General features: G+C 44.7%; 1 protein-coding gene across 1 annotated transcript in view; it reads right to left on the reverse strand.

Moving 5' to 3' along the window:
• LOC306919737 (neural-cadherin) overlaps positions 1-16641 on the reverse strand; it is a gene marked incomplete at both ends in the record, with an annotated part of 380035 nt that overhangs the window by 157449 nt on the left and 205945 nt on the right. The window contains 7 exons of the mRNA XM_079496290.1: positions 4484-4668; positions 7230-7323; positions 10883-11213; positions 12965-13408; positions 14840-15031; positions 15339-15619; positions 16040-16442. Coding sequence (XP_079352416.1) covers positions 4484-4668; positions 7230-7323; positions 10883-11213; positions 12965-13408; positions 14840-15031; positions 15339-15619; positions 16040-16442 — 1930 coding nt within the window. The remainder of the gene's footprint in view (positions 1-4483; positions 4669-7229; positions 7324-10882; positions 11214-12964; positions 13409-14839; positions 15032-15338; positions 15620-16039; positions 16443-16641) is intronic.

Raw genomic sequence — 16641 nt, forward strand, 5'->3', positions numbered from 1 at the left:
TTATTACAGTAGGTTCCCAAGTTGCATCGTTCTCAAGTAGGCCGGTATAAAATTAAGAGAAGTGGAGTTCCTTGAGGCGGCTCAAAACCAAAAGACAGACAGACAGACAGAGGGGTGTGTGTGTGTGGGGGGGAGGGGGGGTTCTTTGGCATTTAATCCCTATGGTGGCAGATTATTAGATATTTTCCCAATTTGTCTCTTTATTGATCCTGTAAGATCAGGCCAAAATGAGTGGGCATGTGACTGAGAGTACAGAGTGTGTGTGTGTGTGTGGGTGTGTGGGTGTGTGCGTGCGTTTGTGCATGCGTGCGTGCATGCGTGCGTGTGTGTGGGCGTGCGTGCATGTGTGCGTGCGTGCGTGTGGGCGCGCAATCGCGTGTGTGTGTGGAAAGTTTACATGTCTGCCTAAGGACAGTGTTGCTGGAAAGGCCCCTCCACCTGAACACACCACCCGATGCTTCAACAACCATGGCATGTGACTGAGAGTACAGAGTGTGTGTGTGTGCGTGCGTGCGTGCGTGCGTGCGTGCGTGCGTGCGTGTGTGTGTGTGTCGGTGAGGGAGAGAGAGAGAGAGAGAGAGAGCAGGAGAGAGAGTCTTAATCTCTGGCAGGCAGACTTAACCGCCGTTTTCTTTGCATGTCCACATTGCATTCCACATTTGTTCTTGAAATGGGATTTACAGTGTCAAGGAGAGTGTAAGTAATGCTATAAGTGGAATATTTTCATAATCCGTGAGCCTGAGAATCAATCAGACTGTTTACTCCAAACCCCCGATGCACGCACACGCACGCGCACGCGCACACAGATTGAAATGGCTTTCGCTGCATGTGCTACGCATGTAATTGAAAAGGGATGGTCTCAAAAACCCTTCTTCCATGATGCTATTGAAGTCTCAAAAATATGCTTTTTTCTGTCAGTTCCATTGAACCGCAGGTTAAAAGCATTTGATTTTTGGCACATACTGCAGGTCCTCATCTTGAGGCACCTCATTTATAGCAGTGGAACCCATTCAATAAATAAATAAATATATAAGGTTGGCGGTAGAGTCTTTTAGAAGGAGCTCTATTCGCAGACCCACCTTTGGAGACGAGTTGTCACCTAACCTGCCTACGGTATGTTACATCGGAATTACATCGAAAACAAAGACGCACAATTTCAGAAACAAATAAGAAGCATCAAACAAAGAAATGCCGGGGCATTTAATTTAGCGATGCCACAGTGTCAGTTTCATTTCCTCGACTCATCTTAAAGCGATGTTTACCATCATCCTCTCTTCAGATGGACTCATTCCCTTAATCAAATATTTGAAATGTATGCGAGTGCCAGCTGTTCGCCACAATGCCGCCTCCGTGGGTTCGGCGCGCATACATTTGCCTCTGCCCTGTTTTTAAAATGAGAAGCAAATCCTTTTATCTGCTTATATGAGGCATGCCTCTCCATTCCACAACCCCCCCTCCCCCCCTCTCTCCCCAACGCCCTCCCACCAGCCTCACCGTCTATTTCAATATCTCTCTGAATCTCTGTGAAATCATAAAAATCCGTCAGCCATGTCCCATTTCTCTCTAAAGCAGAGGCCAGGCACTGTGCTGTTCATCAGGTAATGATGGATCCTGCTTGACGTGTGAGGAGAAATACGCTGGCTGGGCAAAAAAAAAGCTCTGAACTAATTATCTCTCCACAATAAGTAATAGGATTACGCTGCTCTGTGTATGCCATTGACAACTATTGCAACTCTGTCTTTGAGATGCCTAGAGTCATGCTAGTGATTCATGACCAACTAATATCATACTAAGGAAATATAGTATTTAAGAAAGAGAGTGACAGTCCATTGAACAACTCCTTTTGGGTTTTTTCTTTCTCCCAACTCAGTCATTATGCCATTTCTCAGTTTTTCACCTCATGTGTTGTGTCTTTCACTGCCAAACTCTACTGTTGGTCATGTGGGATGGTATAGAGTAGACCAGGGGTCTTCTACAGGGGGTCCGGGTAGAGTCCTCAGAGTTACTACAGGGGGGCTTTTTTATTCAGCTATAGTGTAGATTTTGGTCCTAACACAAACATTAAATGCCATTGACAATGAATGGAGAATGTACGTCATATGTGTCTGAGCAAATCAGCTATTTTGTCCTAACAAGCATTAAATGCCATTGAAAATGAATGGAGAATTTACGATTATGTAGACGAGCAAATCCGGTATTTTTGTTAAATTCCCATTGACAATGAATGGAGAATTTACGTCACATGTGACTGAGCAAGAGCGCCCCTCACTTCACACAGGTGTGATCTTTTTTTAACAGTAACCACTTGAACCCTATCATCCCTAGGGACCCAGGGGAACATTAGCCAAAAACAGCTGTTCTGTTCCGGTTGTTTATTTCACGTTTTGTGTTTTATTTTTAAAGGATGTGAATGCATTGTTTTCTACATGGCAGGTAGTGATATTACAACACATACGAACGATGCTACGACTGGGAGAAGATTTGAGCAGATGTTTGAAGATACAAAACACAGGAGCTCTAGAAGTCACATGACAAAACTGAAGGCTATACTTTTTGTATTTCTCAAAGAGACACTACCTGCCATAGGAAACAATTAATTCACATCATTTCAAAATAAAAGACAAAACATGACCCCTGGAGTAGACTCCAGGGGTCTCCTTCTGTCTCAGCTGAATGTACTGAGATTCACAAGGATGATGCATGCATGCGGAAAAGAATGCTATTCCTCTCAGTTCCGCAGCTCAGTGTGCAGGCGCTCCAACCAGTCAGTCTACATGTACACATTCATTGATTATTTTATTGTTGTGTCCTCCACTGCACACAGAGTGCCCAAGCCTCATGGGTTACGCTTACAGACCGTTTACATTATATTCACATAATTCTTTCCATTACAGCTCAGAGCTTTCCGTCTTCTCTCCCAAGCTTGACAAATAAAATGTGCCACAACAAAAACTCCTTTCCCTGAAACCTATCTCAAGTTTTTGAGTGGTGCAACCACTCCCTTACGGAGCTATGTGTGTGGGTGGGTGGGTGGGTGGCTGGGTGGGTGCGTCTGAGCACGAAAACAGCATGGTTGTTTTTCACCACCTGTGCGCAACCTAACACACACAAACACACACGCACATATTAACTGTATATATGGTGATTTCGGGTGTGCCAGTACAGTGACAGTACAGTGCAGTACAGTAGAGGGTACAGTAGAGGGACCCCCACACGGTAACTCTGTCATTTCTCAACCGTTTCGGACGCGGGCGGCTCGCCGGAATCGGGCCGGCACCCTGGGTGCGTTCCTGTGGGTCTGGAACATCCGCCCCATAATCAATTTAACTCGAGGAAATCGCCAGAAATAGAAGACATCTTACTAACAAATACCCGGTACCTCTCTTATATCATCATATTTAGGGCAATAAAACAATCAAGTTCACAAAACAAACAGCATCTCTTCCTCTGGAGTGGCAGTGACAGAGATTGCAAAATGTTGTGGGGTGAGATGCCTGACCAAGCCCCATTCAAGCCCAGAGTCTCCACATGGCGGGCACCAAACTTTACCTGTGTGCCAAATGATCAGCATCACTTCTCCACTGGCTAGACAACTGATCAGCATCACTTCTCCACTGGCTAGACAGCCTTTCACATCTAGCAACACCTGGTCTCAGAAGCACTGCAGTGCAACCAGTGTTCATTTTGACAGCAAATGTTGATTTAGTTGTGGGCTCACTCCAGTTCTCTACAGCCATCTCTACAGCCATCTGGCATCTAACTACTTCCACATACTTTGTGCTAATAATCTAGTTCAAACTTCAACATGCTCAGCTTTATGCAGTTATTTTTTTTTGGTAAATGGTGCATTTATATAGCGCCTTTATCCAAGGCGCTTTAAGTGCATTACATGCACCCATTCACACACACATTCATACACCGATTGCGGCGGAAGCCAGGCAAGGTACCAACCAGCACATCGGGAGCAGTTTGAGGTTCAGTGTCTTGCCCAAGGACATGTAGAAAAGAGGAGCCGGGATTCGAACCGCCGACCCATGGATCATTGGACGACCTGCTCTACCTCCTGAGCCACAGTCGCCCCTGCTTGCATTTTTCTTTTTACACATTTTTAATTTGTAAAGGTTTTTGCATGAGGAAAGGTCAAGTCTTTCTAGGTTCACACATGGTGCTACCTGTGGTTGCTATATATTGCTTTCAAACCTCTGCCGCTTCCTGGAGTGGCAGTGAATACGTCACCATCCATCATCACGGCGCTGGGCAGGCAAATGGTCCATTTTAGTTGTAATTATTTTAATACATTTTCTTTACATTGCAGGTGTCAGCAAGCCCATGCAGTTTATGCAGGAACAGCTTTCATAGTCTTCTGAATAAAACTTCATTCAGTGTGTGTGCGTGTGTGAGTGTGTGCGTGAGTGGTGCGTGCGTGCGTGCGTGGTGCGTGGTGCATGCGTGCGTGCGTGCGTGCGTGCGTGCGTAATCATACCTGTGAGGCGAATGGACCCCGCGTTAAAGATGGCTTCATCACGCAGCTCCCTCACGTACACCGTAACCGTGGAGATGGCATCGGGCCACACTCCATCAGACACGCGTACCTGGAACTGGTATGTGTCTGACGGGGTGTTCTCCTTGATGATCAAAAACCCTGTCCGCTTGTTCAGGATGAAGTAACTGAGGGCAAGACGCGCACGCACACGCACACGCACGCACGCACGCACGCACGCACGCACGCACGCACGCACGCACGCACGCACACACGCACACACGCACACACACACACACACACACACACACACACACACACACACACACACACACACACACACACACACACACACTTAACCCAGTACATTTACTTAAGTACTGTACTTAAGTACAATTTTGAGGTATTTGTACTTTACTTGGGTATATCCAATTGCCAATACTTTTACTTCTACTCCACTACATCTCAGAGGCAAATATTGTACTTTTACTATACAATTATTTGATAACTTATTATTACAAAACACACATAAACTACTTCAGCCTTATATACATTTTGGCCATTTTAAAATAGCCAATCTACAGGCTCACAATGTGTCGTGATGCAACGCATTGTTAGCTTAAAAGATTTGTATACATTTTAGATGGGACATTCTGTGCTTTAACTTTTGGTACTTTTGTACTTTTAGTCAAGTACTTTTAATTGTAACTTCTATGCAATATGTATTTCTACATTGCAGTATTGATACTTTTACTTCAGTAAGAAATGTGAGTACTTTTTCCACCACTGCTTAAACCATACTTACATGGTAATAAAAGAGAGAAACATATAATTATAAAAAGGCGATAATAAAAACAAAAGGAAGGACATGTCGGGGTGAATGAAGCAACAGGGAAAGGAACATGAATAAAGCAGACCCGACGGCAGGAATGACATGAGAGGGAAGTGATTTCACGTGGTGGAGGTCTCCAACACTCCCTCTCGCAGATGAGCTCATTTCAGTTTAATTAGAGTGGAAATCAAAGGAGCCTTGGCACATCAAACACCCAACCGCTCGCTGACGGAGACACAATCGGGCCAAAGGAGCTCTACGCGTGATGCACATGCACCCTTGTATTCAACGGTTCAACTGCACCGCGTGCTTTAACCCATTTAGGCCTGATACTGATATGTTTCTATATCAGTGGTGCTCAATATTTCATGTCAATCACCCCACAAATTATATGTAATCGTCCGCCGACCCCCATCTGAAAATATGTTGTTCCAGTGACCCCCCCCGGAAGCAAAAGTTAAAAACGTTCGCTGTGAAAGAATATATATTCAAAGATTTGCGCCACATTTTCACCATTTTTCAAAAATAGCAGACCTACAAGCTCGTAGCACGGCACACGTGCCGCGCTATGAGCTTGTAGATCTGCTATTTTTCAATGGCTAAAGTATAACAATGCTTAATACACCAAAAGGGGTTCCCGCCCAAAATGGGTTAAAAATCAACAGAACAACCCTGCGAAATCAACCGGGCTTCACCTATGCCAAAACTAAATTATTTGGGGGCGTCCAGCATGACGTTAAATATAGATGAGCTGTCCATGCTGGCACAGTGACATGTAAATAACACACCCACACTTAATGTTGTTACCTTCTGCTGTGTTTACCTGTCAAAATACATGTTGTGAAAACGGTCAATTGGTAGTGCTATACACATAAGCATGCACACAATCTAGATAACATACTGTACATTTACACATTAGCTCAGTAGGAACCAACTGGGGACGTAATAGTAATAATAGAATTAGAGTAATAGATTAATTTTGAGGTGCAAAAAAAAAGATGCTATATACAATAATCTGTAACAGGTTCAACTTTGTGAGAACTTAGAGCAGAGGTGAAAAGATTTACAATGTTATATTGTATATTAATATCAATGCTAGTCAAGCCTACTCACATTTAAAACAGATAGGATAGGAGCTAAGCATGAAATATGAAATACGTACAGTATCCCATACAGATAAAACTTTGAGCGTAGAGAGGGGGGAAAGTTTGTAATTTTGAGATCAAAGTTAAAAAGTTAAGTGAAGGTGTTGGCGTGTTGCAGTGAAAAAAATAATGTCACTTCATTTGACATGTAATGTTCTGAGGGATATGCGTTTGTATTTGTGTGCGTGCGTGCGTGCGTGCGTGCGTGCGTGTGTGCGTGTGTGTGCGCGCACTGACAGTGTATCTACTTGTCTACGTGTCTACTACCTTTAAAAAGAGATCTCAAGATGAGCAGACTCAAACACACCATGTCACAATCTCCTCGGCTCATCTCAAGCTCAGTTCAGACCAAAGACCCAGGTGTGTCACATCAAGGGCACTGAGCAACACAACGCAAGGAGGGTGGGGGTGGTATGGAAACAGAGATAGGAAAGAGGACAAAATTCAGATAACTGGTCACATATAGGACATAGGACATTGGAGTTAACAGGAAGAAGGAAAGGCAGACAAGAGAGGAGGAAGAAGGTGGTGAAGCAAGCAGAAAAGAACGGAGTAAATGGATGTAAGGAGTGAGTAGAAGGATCATCAAACAAATGAACGAAAGAAGAACGGTTTAGAGAAGGAAGCCATGATATAAGTAATGAAAGGAAGGACAAACTGCAGGACACAGATATACAGTACATACAGTAGGCTATGGACAACAGAGAGTGTAAGGGGGGGGGGGGGGGGGGGGCAAACACATGCAGGGGGAATAATTTGAGGGAGTATTTACTTGGTTACGTGTCCTTCAAAGACATATGTTTTGTTATCCCAGTCATCAGGGTCTGGAGAGTAGATTTTCCCCAGGACAGTGGTTGGCATACGGCCTGAGGATGGAAAACAAAACATATCGCCAAAGCAATGATTGACTGTATGAATGCATAATGAAGGTGGAGTTTAATCCAAAGACCTGCAAGCATTGTGAAAGTTGAGACAGGACAAGAGTAGTCTAGTTAACATTGTAAAACGTATAGCAGAGTATAGAAACACATTTCTTGGTTAGGAGTGTGTGTGTGTGTGTGTGTGTGCGTGCGTGTGTGTGTGTGTGTGTGTGTGTGCGTGCGTGCGTGCGTGCGTGCGTGCACGTGCGTGTGTGACTGTGTGTGTCCCAATGACACAGTTGACAACTAGAGGAGACCGTGATCTACCTTTCCATATCAAAGTGGCCCCTACTGTTTAAACTTTTTAATTCCACTTTAAGACAAATTTTTATACTTGAACCTAGTTTCATCGCTGGTAGTTGATGTGTTACTTTATGTTTTTATTTTTTATTATTTTTGTATTTTATTTTGCATTGTTCTATGATAATTATTACTATTGTACTGTCCTGATTGTTTTATAAATTTTATTTTGTGCAGCACATTGGAAACCTTGTGTTTAGAGAAATGTGTGATATACATATTTGATTGGATTGGATGCATCATCCTCCTCCCCGCCCGGCTTCTCTCCCCACTAACACGGACCAATTGTGTTCGCACAGACACCCGACAAAACTGGATGCAGCACAGAGGGTTCGAACCCACAACCTCAGTGATGGTGTGCAGGGAATTTATGACTACGCCACCCAACTACGGAAAGGAATTCACTCGAGAATACTGTTTGCCAATGATTGTGTAAGGAGTGTGAGCTAAAGCATTGCACGCATTCATACCGGAGCCGTTATTTTCAAATCCAGAGCGGAGTAGTAGAAAAACAAGGTTATCTCCAAGGAAACAGGTGTTATTATCAGCGAGGGAAATTAGTGCATAGCAGATATGCTGTGCTGTGGCACGTACTGCATGCCCAATGTTTAAAGTTATTAATTGCGACCGACAATATCAGACTCCAAGTCTTAGGAATTAATTATTGGGCGAGTACACACACGTGCATGTTAGTCTGCTAACCGTGCGCGGATGGGACCGATCTATGGCTGTGTATTTGGAATACAAGGAATGTATGTAAGATCACAGACATTCTAGGGCTAACTAGTTAACAGAATCAATCGGCATACAGTACATTCTTTCTCAATTAATTGACCGGGGCTGTCTATTTGTTGAATAGCGTATTGTGTTTTAATTAATTTTCTTGATTTGATTTTAAAACATGTTTTAAATGTAATCATCGATAAGATTGATCGCTCGTATAGCACAAAGAAAGTTGTGATGATGGCCAGTTGCCATTTAAAATAAATAAATAAGTGACGAAGGGTAGTGTTTCCCTTTGAAAGTAAAGAAACAAGTAGAATAACAGAAGATTCGGTTTTCCTGAAACGGAATGACAATATTGGTAACAATAAGGTGATTATTAGGAAAGCCCGACAATATCGTTAGAAAACGTGAAACCAAGAGTCACTTGATGAACGGACAACAGGACAAGCGATATATATATATATATTAGTAATGTGAGATTAATGGGCAAACACATCGGTATCGGCCGAATTTAGTTGTTTTTAGATTAATCGGCATCGGTTCGATACATCAATCAATCAATCTTTACACATTTCTTGGTTAGGAGTGTGTGTGTGTGTGTGTGCATGTGTGTGTGTGTGTGTGTGTGTGTGTGTGTGTGTGTGTGTGTGTGTGTGTGTGTGCGTGCGTGCGTGCAGATAAACAAGTCCAAAGTAACAGCTTGAACAGATAAGCTCACAATATTAAATATAAAGGTATTAAAGTTAAATCTGACTTGCCTAAGCCTGCCGTGCAGATATCCTGTTACATGTATTTTTCAGAATGTACAAAATTATTATAATTTTTCAATACAGAATGAGATCATATCGACATCGGTAAAACATTGGCCGTAACAGCAATTAATTATATCGGATATCGATATCGGACGAAATGTCTCATCGGCACATCCCTAATATATATATATATATACTGTATATTGTGCTGTATATTCACAAAATGTGAAATTATTTGTCATTACAGTGGTTTGCGGTTTGCGAGATCATTGGCCCGGGCATAGAAAGAAAAGAAAAAACTTGAAATATGTGTATATATTTATGTATATTATATATATATATGTGCTGTACGCCCTTCAATCTATTTCTTCTGCCATTGACAATAATTACAGCATTGATGCCGCACAATATTTGTATGTACTAGGAAGCATGGCATTTTTTCACTGTCCTACCCCATGTTCTCTCATTCCGTATAATGAGCACTAGTACATTGGGGAAAGCCCTTGGCCTGGAAAATGAAAGGCTAGAGTACTCTGAGTACTATGTGTTTCACATCGCTATAGCCATTTGTTGTTGCTGCTGGTGAGGAGGGAGAGCATAATGGAAAATGCTGTTTGAATGCACAATGATTACAGTAGTATACAATGCAAGATATTGCAGTATTCCTTGCTGCTACACCCTGCACAATTCAGCCAGTAAGCCCGATGAACGGCACCGGGCTTACTCTTGTGAGAGTAACCGTGTAAACATAACATAGGTGTAAACATAACATAGCAAGATGCCGTAAAGATTTGCTTCCTAGTAATACAGTATGCTGTTTGCCTTCTCGAGGCGTGTGTGAGGGGGGGGGGGGGGGGGGGCATGCTTTTAAGAAGTCCTAGGAATGAGATACAGTAATCCACAATCCTTGTCAAGTCTACAAATGTGCAGTGAACCTTGCAAGCTAACTTAAATAATGGCTAACGTACATATGATTATGTAAATGTTATGATTTATCTATTTTGTATTCTTTATAGGTTTTACCTTATGTTCACCTTGTTACTTGAGAATGATTAAGATCGCATTATTCCACATTAGCTCCAGGGAGTATTTGCTTGTTTGTATGTATGCAACTAATTGCCCCTAGTGGGATTAATATCTTTGAAGTTGAACGTACCACCTCTTGGCACCAAAAACACTGCTGTCCCCAGCCACGCACACACGCACGCACGCACGCACGCACGCACGCACGCACGCACACGCACACGCACACGCGCACACACACAAGGTCCTCCTTAGTCAATAGTAGGCTGGCAACAGTCTGGCAACATTTGGTTAACACTTGCAATGTGACATAGCTCTGTATACACAATGCTGTACCCCCTCCAACTGTATATACTTTCACCATTTTCATTTTTTATTATATTTTGACACTTGCTTTGGCAATGTAAATGCAACACTCCACCATGTGAACAGCCTCGTAGTGCAGTGTGCGTTGCATCTAATTTCTCAGTTTACATTTAAAAGGTTTCCAAAAACAGCCAAAGTATGAAAATAGGCTTAAAGGCCCTCATTTATCAACGCGGTGTACACCCAAATGTGGGTATACACCGCGTTGATAAATGAGGGCCAAAGTGTTTAAATTGTTCCTCATTTTGCTGCGGACCCTCTGGAACCCACATTGAGAACAATGGTGTACATAATGTACACAATGTACAGCATGTCTTTCTCTCCTCTGTCCTTCTCACCTCGGTGACTGTTGATGAAGATCTTCTTCTCCCCGGCGAGATGGCCGTGGTCGTTCTGGTCGCCGATGGCCACCGTCAACGTGGCGGTCGTGGTTTTGGCCGGGCGTCCGCTGTCGCTCATGACGACGGGAATGCGGAACTCCTTCTGCCGCTCGCGGTCGAACATCCTCAGGGCCGTCAGAGTGGCCGTTCCGTTCAGGTTGTCCTGGAGGTGGAAGTCGTTGCTGTGGCGGTACTCTGCAGGGACGGTGAAGTGGAAGGGGGGCCCGTTCTCCAAGGAGTCCCTGTCAACGGCCCAAAGGAGAGTCGACGTCTGGTTCAGCCTGACCACCTAGAAGGCATTGTGTTCAGTGATACGTGAATACGTGAATACGTGAAGTACTAAAGCATGGATACTGGTATACTTTTGGTCCACAACCACAAAAGCAATAGAACAAAGATCCTTCAGCTGCTCCACCACCCAGAGATGTTCCGGGATTAAAGGGGCAAAATATCTGTTAAGGGTGGCTCCCGGCTGATGACCCTGCAGCTGGCACCATAGCACCATCGGAGGTGTGTCAGGCAGAAATGCCCAGCAAGTCTTCTCACTTGTGCTTACATCTAATCAACTACAAATTGTGTAAAGTTAAAGACAATACTGTAGTACACTTTTTTCTAAATGCATTGGTGTGTTGAAATTTTGAGGTGTTCAAGAAATGTCCCAAAAATATCAATTATAGTGAAAATAGCAGAATGTCAATCTCACAACATGTCGCATCGCAGCATGCTGTATCTTATAGAACTGCTTTTTGTTCAGTGGTTAATTCATAATTAACTTTATACCTTCCTAGAAATGTGTCAACATACTGTATTTGTGTGTATATATTAGTGTTGTCAAAAATATCGATATATCGATAAATATCGATAATTATAAAATAAAAACGGTTCAATATGAATTCCCCGTGGTATCGATCTATCGATACTCCGTTTGTTATAACGATACTCCGTTTGTACCTCTGCCGTTGGTGAAGAAAACACTTGCGCAACAGCCGGGGCCAGTAGCACACACACACGGCGCAGCCTGACTGGAACGCAATGCATGCAGGCTGCAGCCCCTCCCCTCTCCACTCTGTCTCTCTAGCCATGTGAGTGTGCTACTGTTGCTGAGCTGCTCTGGTGCGAGTATAAAGTTAATGGTGTACGAGTCGCTTTTCTATTCTTAAAATGGCATGTGCAGATGCAGGACCTTCGCTGCCCGTTTTAATTGACAATGATCAAAGCCCAATAATAAAAAATAAACTTTATTTTGTAAACAACGACACTGAAGGAGCAGCGGCGCTATCGGCTGCTATGCTATCAGCTAGTCCCAACTCAAGTGTCTGCAGCAGCCTGTCACAAGTCCCGTAATGAACTGATACGGGACGCACGTTGTTCCGTATTTTAATGTCGGGTCGGGGAATAAATACAGTATGAATGACGGAGGGATTTATTTGACAACGCTGTCCTGCTTTCTTCACGAGAAGAGAAGAGCGCTCACAGCTCAGAACAGAGCGGACCTGTCTTTGAGCGTGAGCAATGAGATGCGAATTGCGAACCTGGGGTCTGGGGGCTCAGAGCTGCAGCCATTGGCTCATGATACGAGCACACGACCAATGGGACAGAGCATTCAGTGTTGCTAAGATACTCTTCCCCTTCACCCCACACCCTTGGACGATGGTGCTCTAACTGCAGCCAGGGCATACATGTGAGGTGCGGCGCTGACAGGCGCAAAAAAAATAAAAAATAAAATAAAAACGATTTTTCGACTCATACGTTTTTGAGTCGCGGAAGGCATGAGTCGAAAATCGAGTCGATTTTCAACTTTTTTCAACATCCCTAATTGTATCGTATCGTATCGAATATTGATATTTTTCAAAATATCGATATCGAAGTTAGAAATCCAGTATCGTGACAACACTAGTATATATATATATATACCTTTTATATACCTTTTTTTTTTCTTTTTTAGAAAAGCTTGAAATGAAAAAGGTTGAGAATAACGCATTATTGATCTGTTTTGTTTACTGTCATGAACATAAACATGCTCTGAGCAGTCCAGCTTACCTGTGGTCCGGCCACGTTCTCAAAGACGACAGGGTTGTACGCCGCTTCAAACTCTGGCCCGTTATCATTGACGTCCAACAGTGGCAGCTGGACCGTGGCACTGCCCGTGAGAGCCGGGACTCCGCGGTCCGTCGCCAAGATGACCAGGTGATGCTGTCCCGTGGTCTCCCGGTCCAGAGGCCGGGCCACGGTCAGAACGCCCGATTGGTTGATGGAAAACAGCCCCGTGGGGTCAGAGTCCTCCGACAGGCTGTACGTGATCTCCCGGTTCAGACCCGAGTCAGAGTCGCTGGCTGCCAGACGCGCCACACTCGTACCCACAGCCACGTCCTCGGGGAGCGGAGCCAGCGACAGGAAGTGGGGAATGAATACTGGTGCGTGGTCATTGTAGTCCTCTACCTCTATGACACAGTGCAGCAGGCTGGAGAAGTCCAGGTCCTCCACCTGCCAGAAAAATGCACATACTGTACTCTTTTTTTCTTTTCTTTATTTATCCCAGGAATTTTGTAGCCCATTTTTTTTTGACCCATTGTCAATAGCCTAAGCTGTAATCCTGGGCGCTACACTCTCTCTACCAACCTGGGGAGAGCAACGGACTGACCTCATGCTTCCTTAAATGCATGAGGAGTCCAAGCCGCTTCTTTTCACCTGACAGGGGGAGTTTCCCTGGTTGGCCGTAGTGGCGTAGCGTGTGGAAGGAAAACGTTATTCCAACCAGTTCCATTCCCTCCATCAGGCAGTATAGAGACCAGGACTACTGCATGTTTTTGCAAACTCCACACAGAAAGGCCCTTTTGCCAACCCCACCTAGGGTATGGGCAAAGATGACGTGGAGGAGAGAACACGCCCCCAGGGCCCATACTGTACCCTATAGAGTGTCACAGTCCCGCCCCCGACAAGTGGCCCGGAAGCGAATTTCCCATTCATTTTTCCCATAGACGTTTCAGAAAGCGGGAAAGCGTTTTTTTCAATTTAACGTTGGCTATTCAAAAAAATCTACAAGCTCACAGTGTGCCACTTCGTACCGCACTGTGAGCTCGTACATCCGCTGTTTTTGAACATTTGGGGAAAAAACTACTGGCATTTGTAGAATCGGCCCCACGTCTTAATGGGTTAACCCCTGAGCTATAGAGTGTCGCAGTGCCGCCCCCTTTCATGACGACGAGCGGCCCATAGACGTTTCAGAAAGTATGTATTTAACAAATGAACTGACGGGCGAAGTCTGTGGTTTTGAAAAACATCCGATGTCCGGATGTGAATTGTTATTTTGCACCCACTGGCAATCGACATATTACCGTTTCTGGCGAAAGAAAAACATTGTGAGCTAATGCTAACATTAGCCGTTTCTTCTTCTATCACTCTGCAAGGCCGGTAGACTAGATGTAAATGACTAAAATGTCGTCATGTCCGTCGGCAGGGTTTAACTACCCCCTCGGACCACTAGGTGGCGGTCAAAGAGTTAAACGAGAAAGAGGTGGCTTCTTTGAAATGGAGACAACTTCACTGTCCGTGTCTATTGCAGATTCATTCTCAAAGAAACATGACAGGGGCCTGGGACGTGGGCTGTGGCTCAGCGGTCCAGGCACCCTGGCTGGTAGTCCAGTCTGGCAGTGGGCCGTGGGTTCGACTCCCGATCCCGACGGCCTTTACTGCATGTCAAACCCCCCATTCTCTATCCCCATTTCCTGTCAGCCTATCAGTCTATCCTTCTATAAAAAAATATAAAATAAAGGCGAAAGCCTTAAGCCACAAATAAAAATAAAAAAAGAAACATGAAAGGAAAAAACATGACAGTACGTTCAGACGGATCAAAGTCATCTCTAACGAGTGCATAACAGAGAGGCCTTAGGGCAGTGGGTTCCCATTATTTCATACCTTAAGGGTAAGGTTGAACCGTTGCTCGCTGGGCCGTTCGTAGTCCAGCCGTTTCTTCAGCCTCAGGGTCCCGCGCTGCTCCTGCCGGTAGCTGACCATGAAGAACTTCTGTTCCTGGTCTCCTGCCACAACGCTGAAGGTCAGCTGTGCATTCTCCCCGGTGTCTCTGTCCTCAGCGGAAAGTTCCAGGACCTGCCAATAGGCACAGAAACACACGACAGGAATGATTATTAATATGTTATACCTAATATGTTGTTGTTGTTCTTGCCAGGGTGAGATAAGAAGAACTAGATGGAGTCCCAATTATAAACCAACGTACACCTTATAGCCTTATACATTAGGGTTGTAATTATATAAATAATATTGTTGACTAGGACTAAAAGACTAAGATTTTGATATTAGTCAACTAAGACTAGACTAAGACTGTTATTCAAAAGACTAAGACTAAATCAGAATTTGCTGTCAAAATGAACACTGTACCAATACAAAAAACTAAAACCTCTGCATTAGGCTCGGCGTTCTCTGAGATCTTGACCAGGCAGGAGTGCTCTGTGAATCTGGGCGCGTGGTCGTTGATGTCTCTGACCCGGACGGTGGCGGTCCCGGTCCCCGCCATCCCCCCTCCGTCCCGGGCCTCCACCACCAGCAGGTAGGACTCGGCCTGCTCGCGGTCCAGGCCGCTCCTGGACACACTGATGGTCCCAGTGGTCGGGTTGATGGAGAACATGTCCGAGAGGGCCGGCACTCCACCTGCCTCGCCACCACCACCACCACCACCACCTAAGGCTGTCACGGTTACAAATTTAAGTTGATGATTAACCGTCCCACTAATAATTGCGATTAACAATTTAATTGTGTTATTGGCATTGAACGTTGAATTGGAACGTTTGCCTTTAATGCTTCGTAATCACAAATTTCACAGGGCAGACACGACAAATAACTTAAATATACAAGGAAATCACTGACAGATTTAATATTTTTAATAATCTTTTCTTTCCAAAAAATGTACCAAAAAAGTAGAAATTGATCTGCTATTTGTGCAATTTTTTTAAATAAATGTAATAAATGAAAATGTAGAATGGACATTACACAATGGACATTTTTCAACATGGAAACGATCGTCACGTATGCAAAAACAATTACGATTATCTCAAATAATTGTGATTAGGCGACTATATGTAATAATGATGACAGGCCTACCAGCGTCCAGACTGCCCACGATCTTGTAGGAGAGCACGGCGTTCTGGCCCACGGCCGAGTCGTCCAGGTCGGTGGCGGTCATCTCCATGACCGACGTGCCGGCGGCCGAGTTCTCCGCCACTTCGCCGTGGCAGCTGGGCGCGCAGGCGAAGACGGGAGCGTTGTCGTTGATGTCCCACACGTTGATGATGACGTCCGTGAAGCCCGTCAGACCCTCGCCGCCTTCGTCCGTGGCCAGGACCACGAAGCGCCACACCGCGCGCTCCTCGCGGTCCAGCGTGCGCTGGGCGTAGATCTTACCCGTGACCTCGTCGATGATGAATTCGCTCTCGGCGCCCTGGCCGTGCAGGGAGTAACGCAAGGCCTCCTGGTCTGCGTCCTTATCGGGGTCGGATGCTGTTACCTGCAACGTCAAAGGAATGGGGGTGAGGCCAAGGTAGAGAAAGAGAGAGAGAGAGAGTGTATAAGAGGAGATGGTTAATGAAGTATAATTATTGACAAGCTGCTGAATTGTGTGAACACACACACGCACACGCACGCGCGCACACACACACACACACACACACACACACACACACACACACACACACATATACACACAC

This window comes from Electrona antarctica (assembly GCF_951216825.1).
Source record: "Electrona antarctica genome assembly, chromosome: 3".
Lineage (NCBI taxonomy): Eukaryota > Metazoa > Chordata > Actinopteri > Myctophiformes > Myctophidae > Electrona > Electrona antarctica.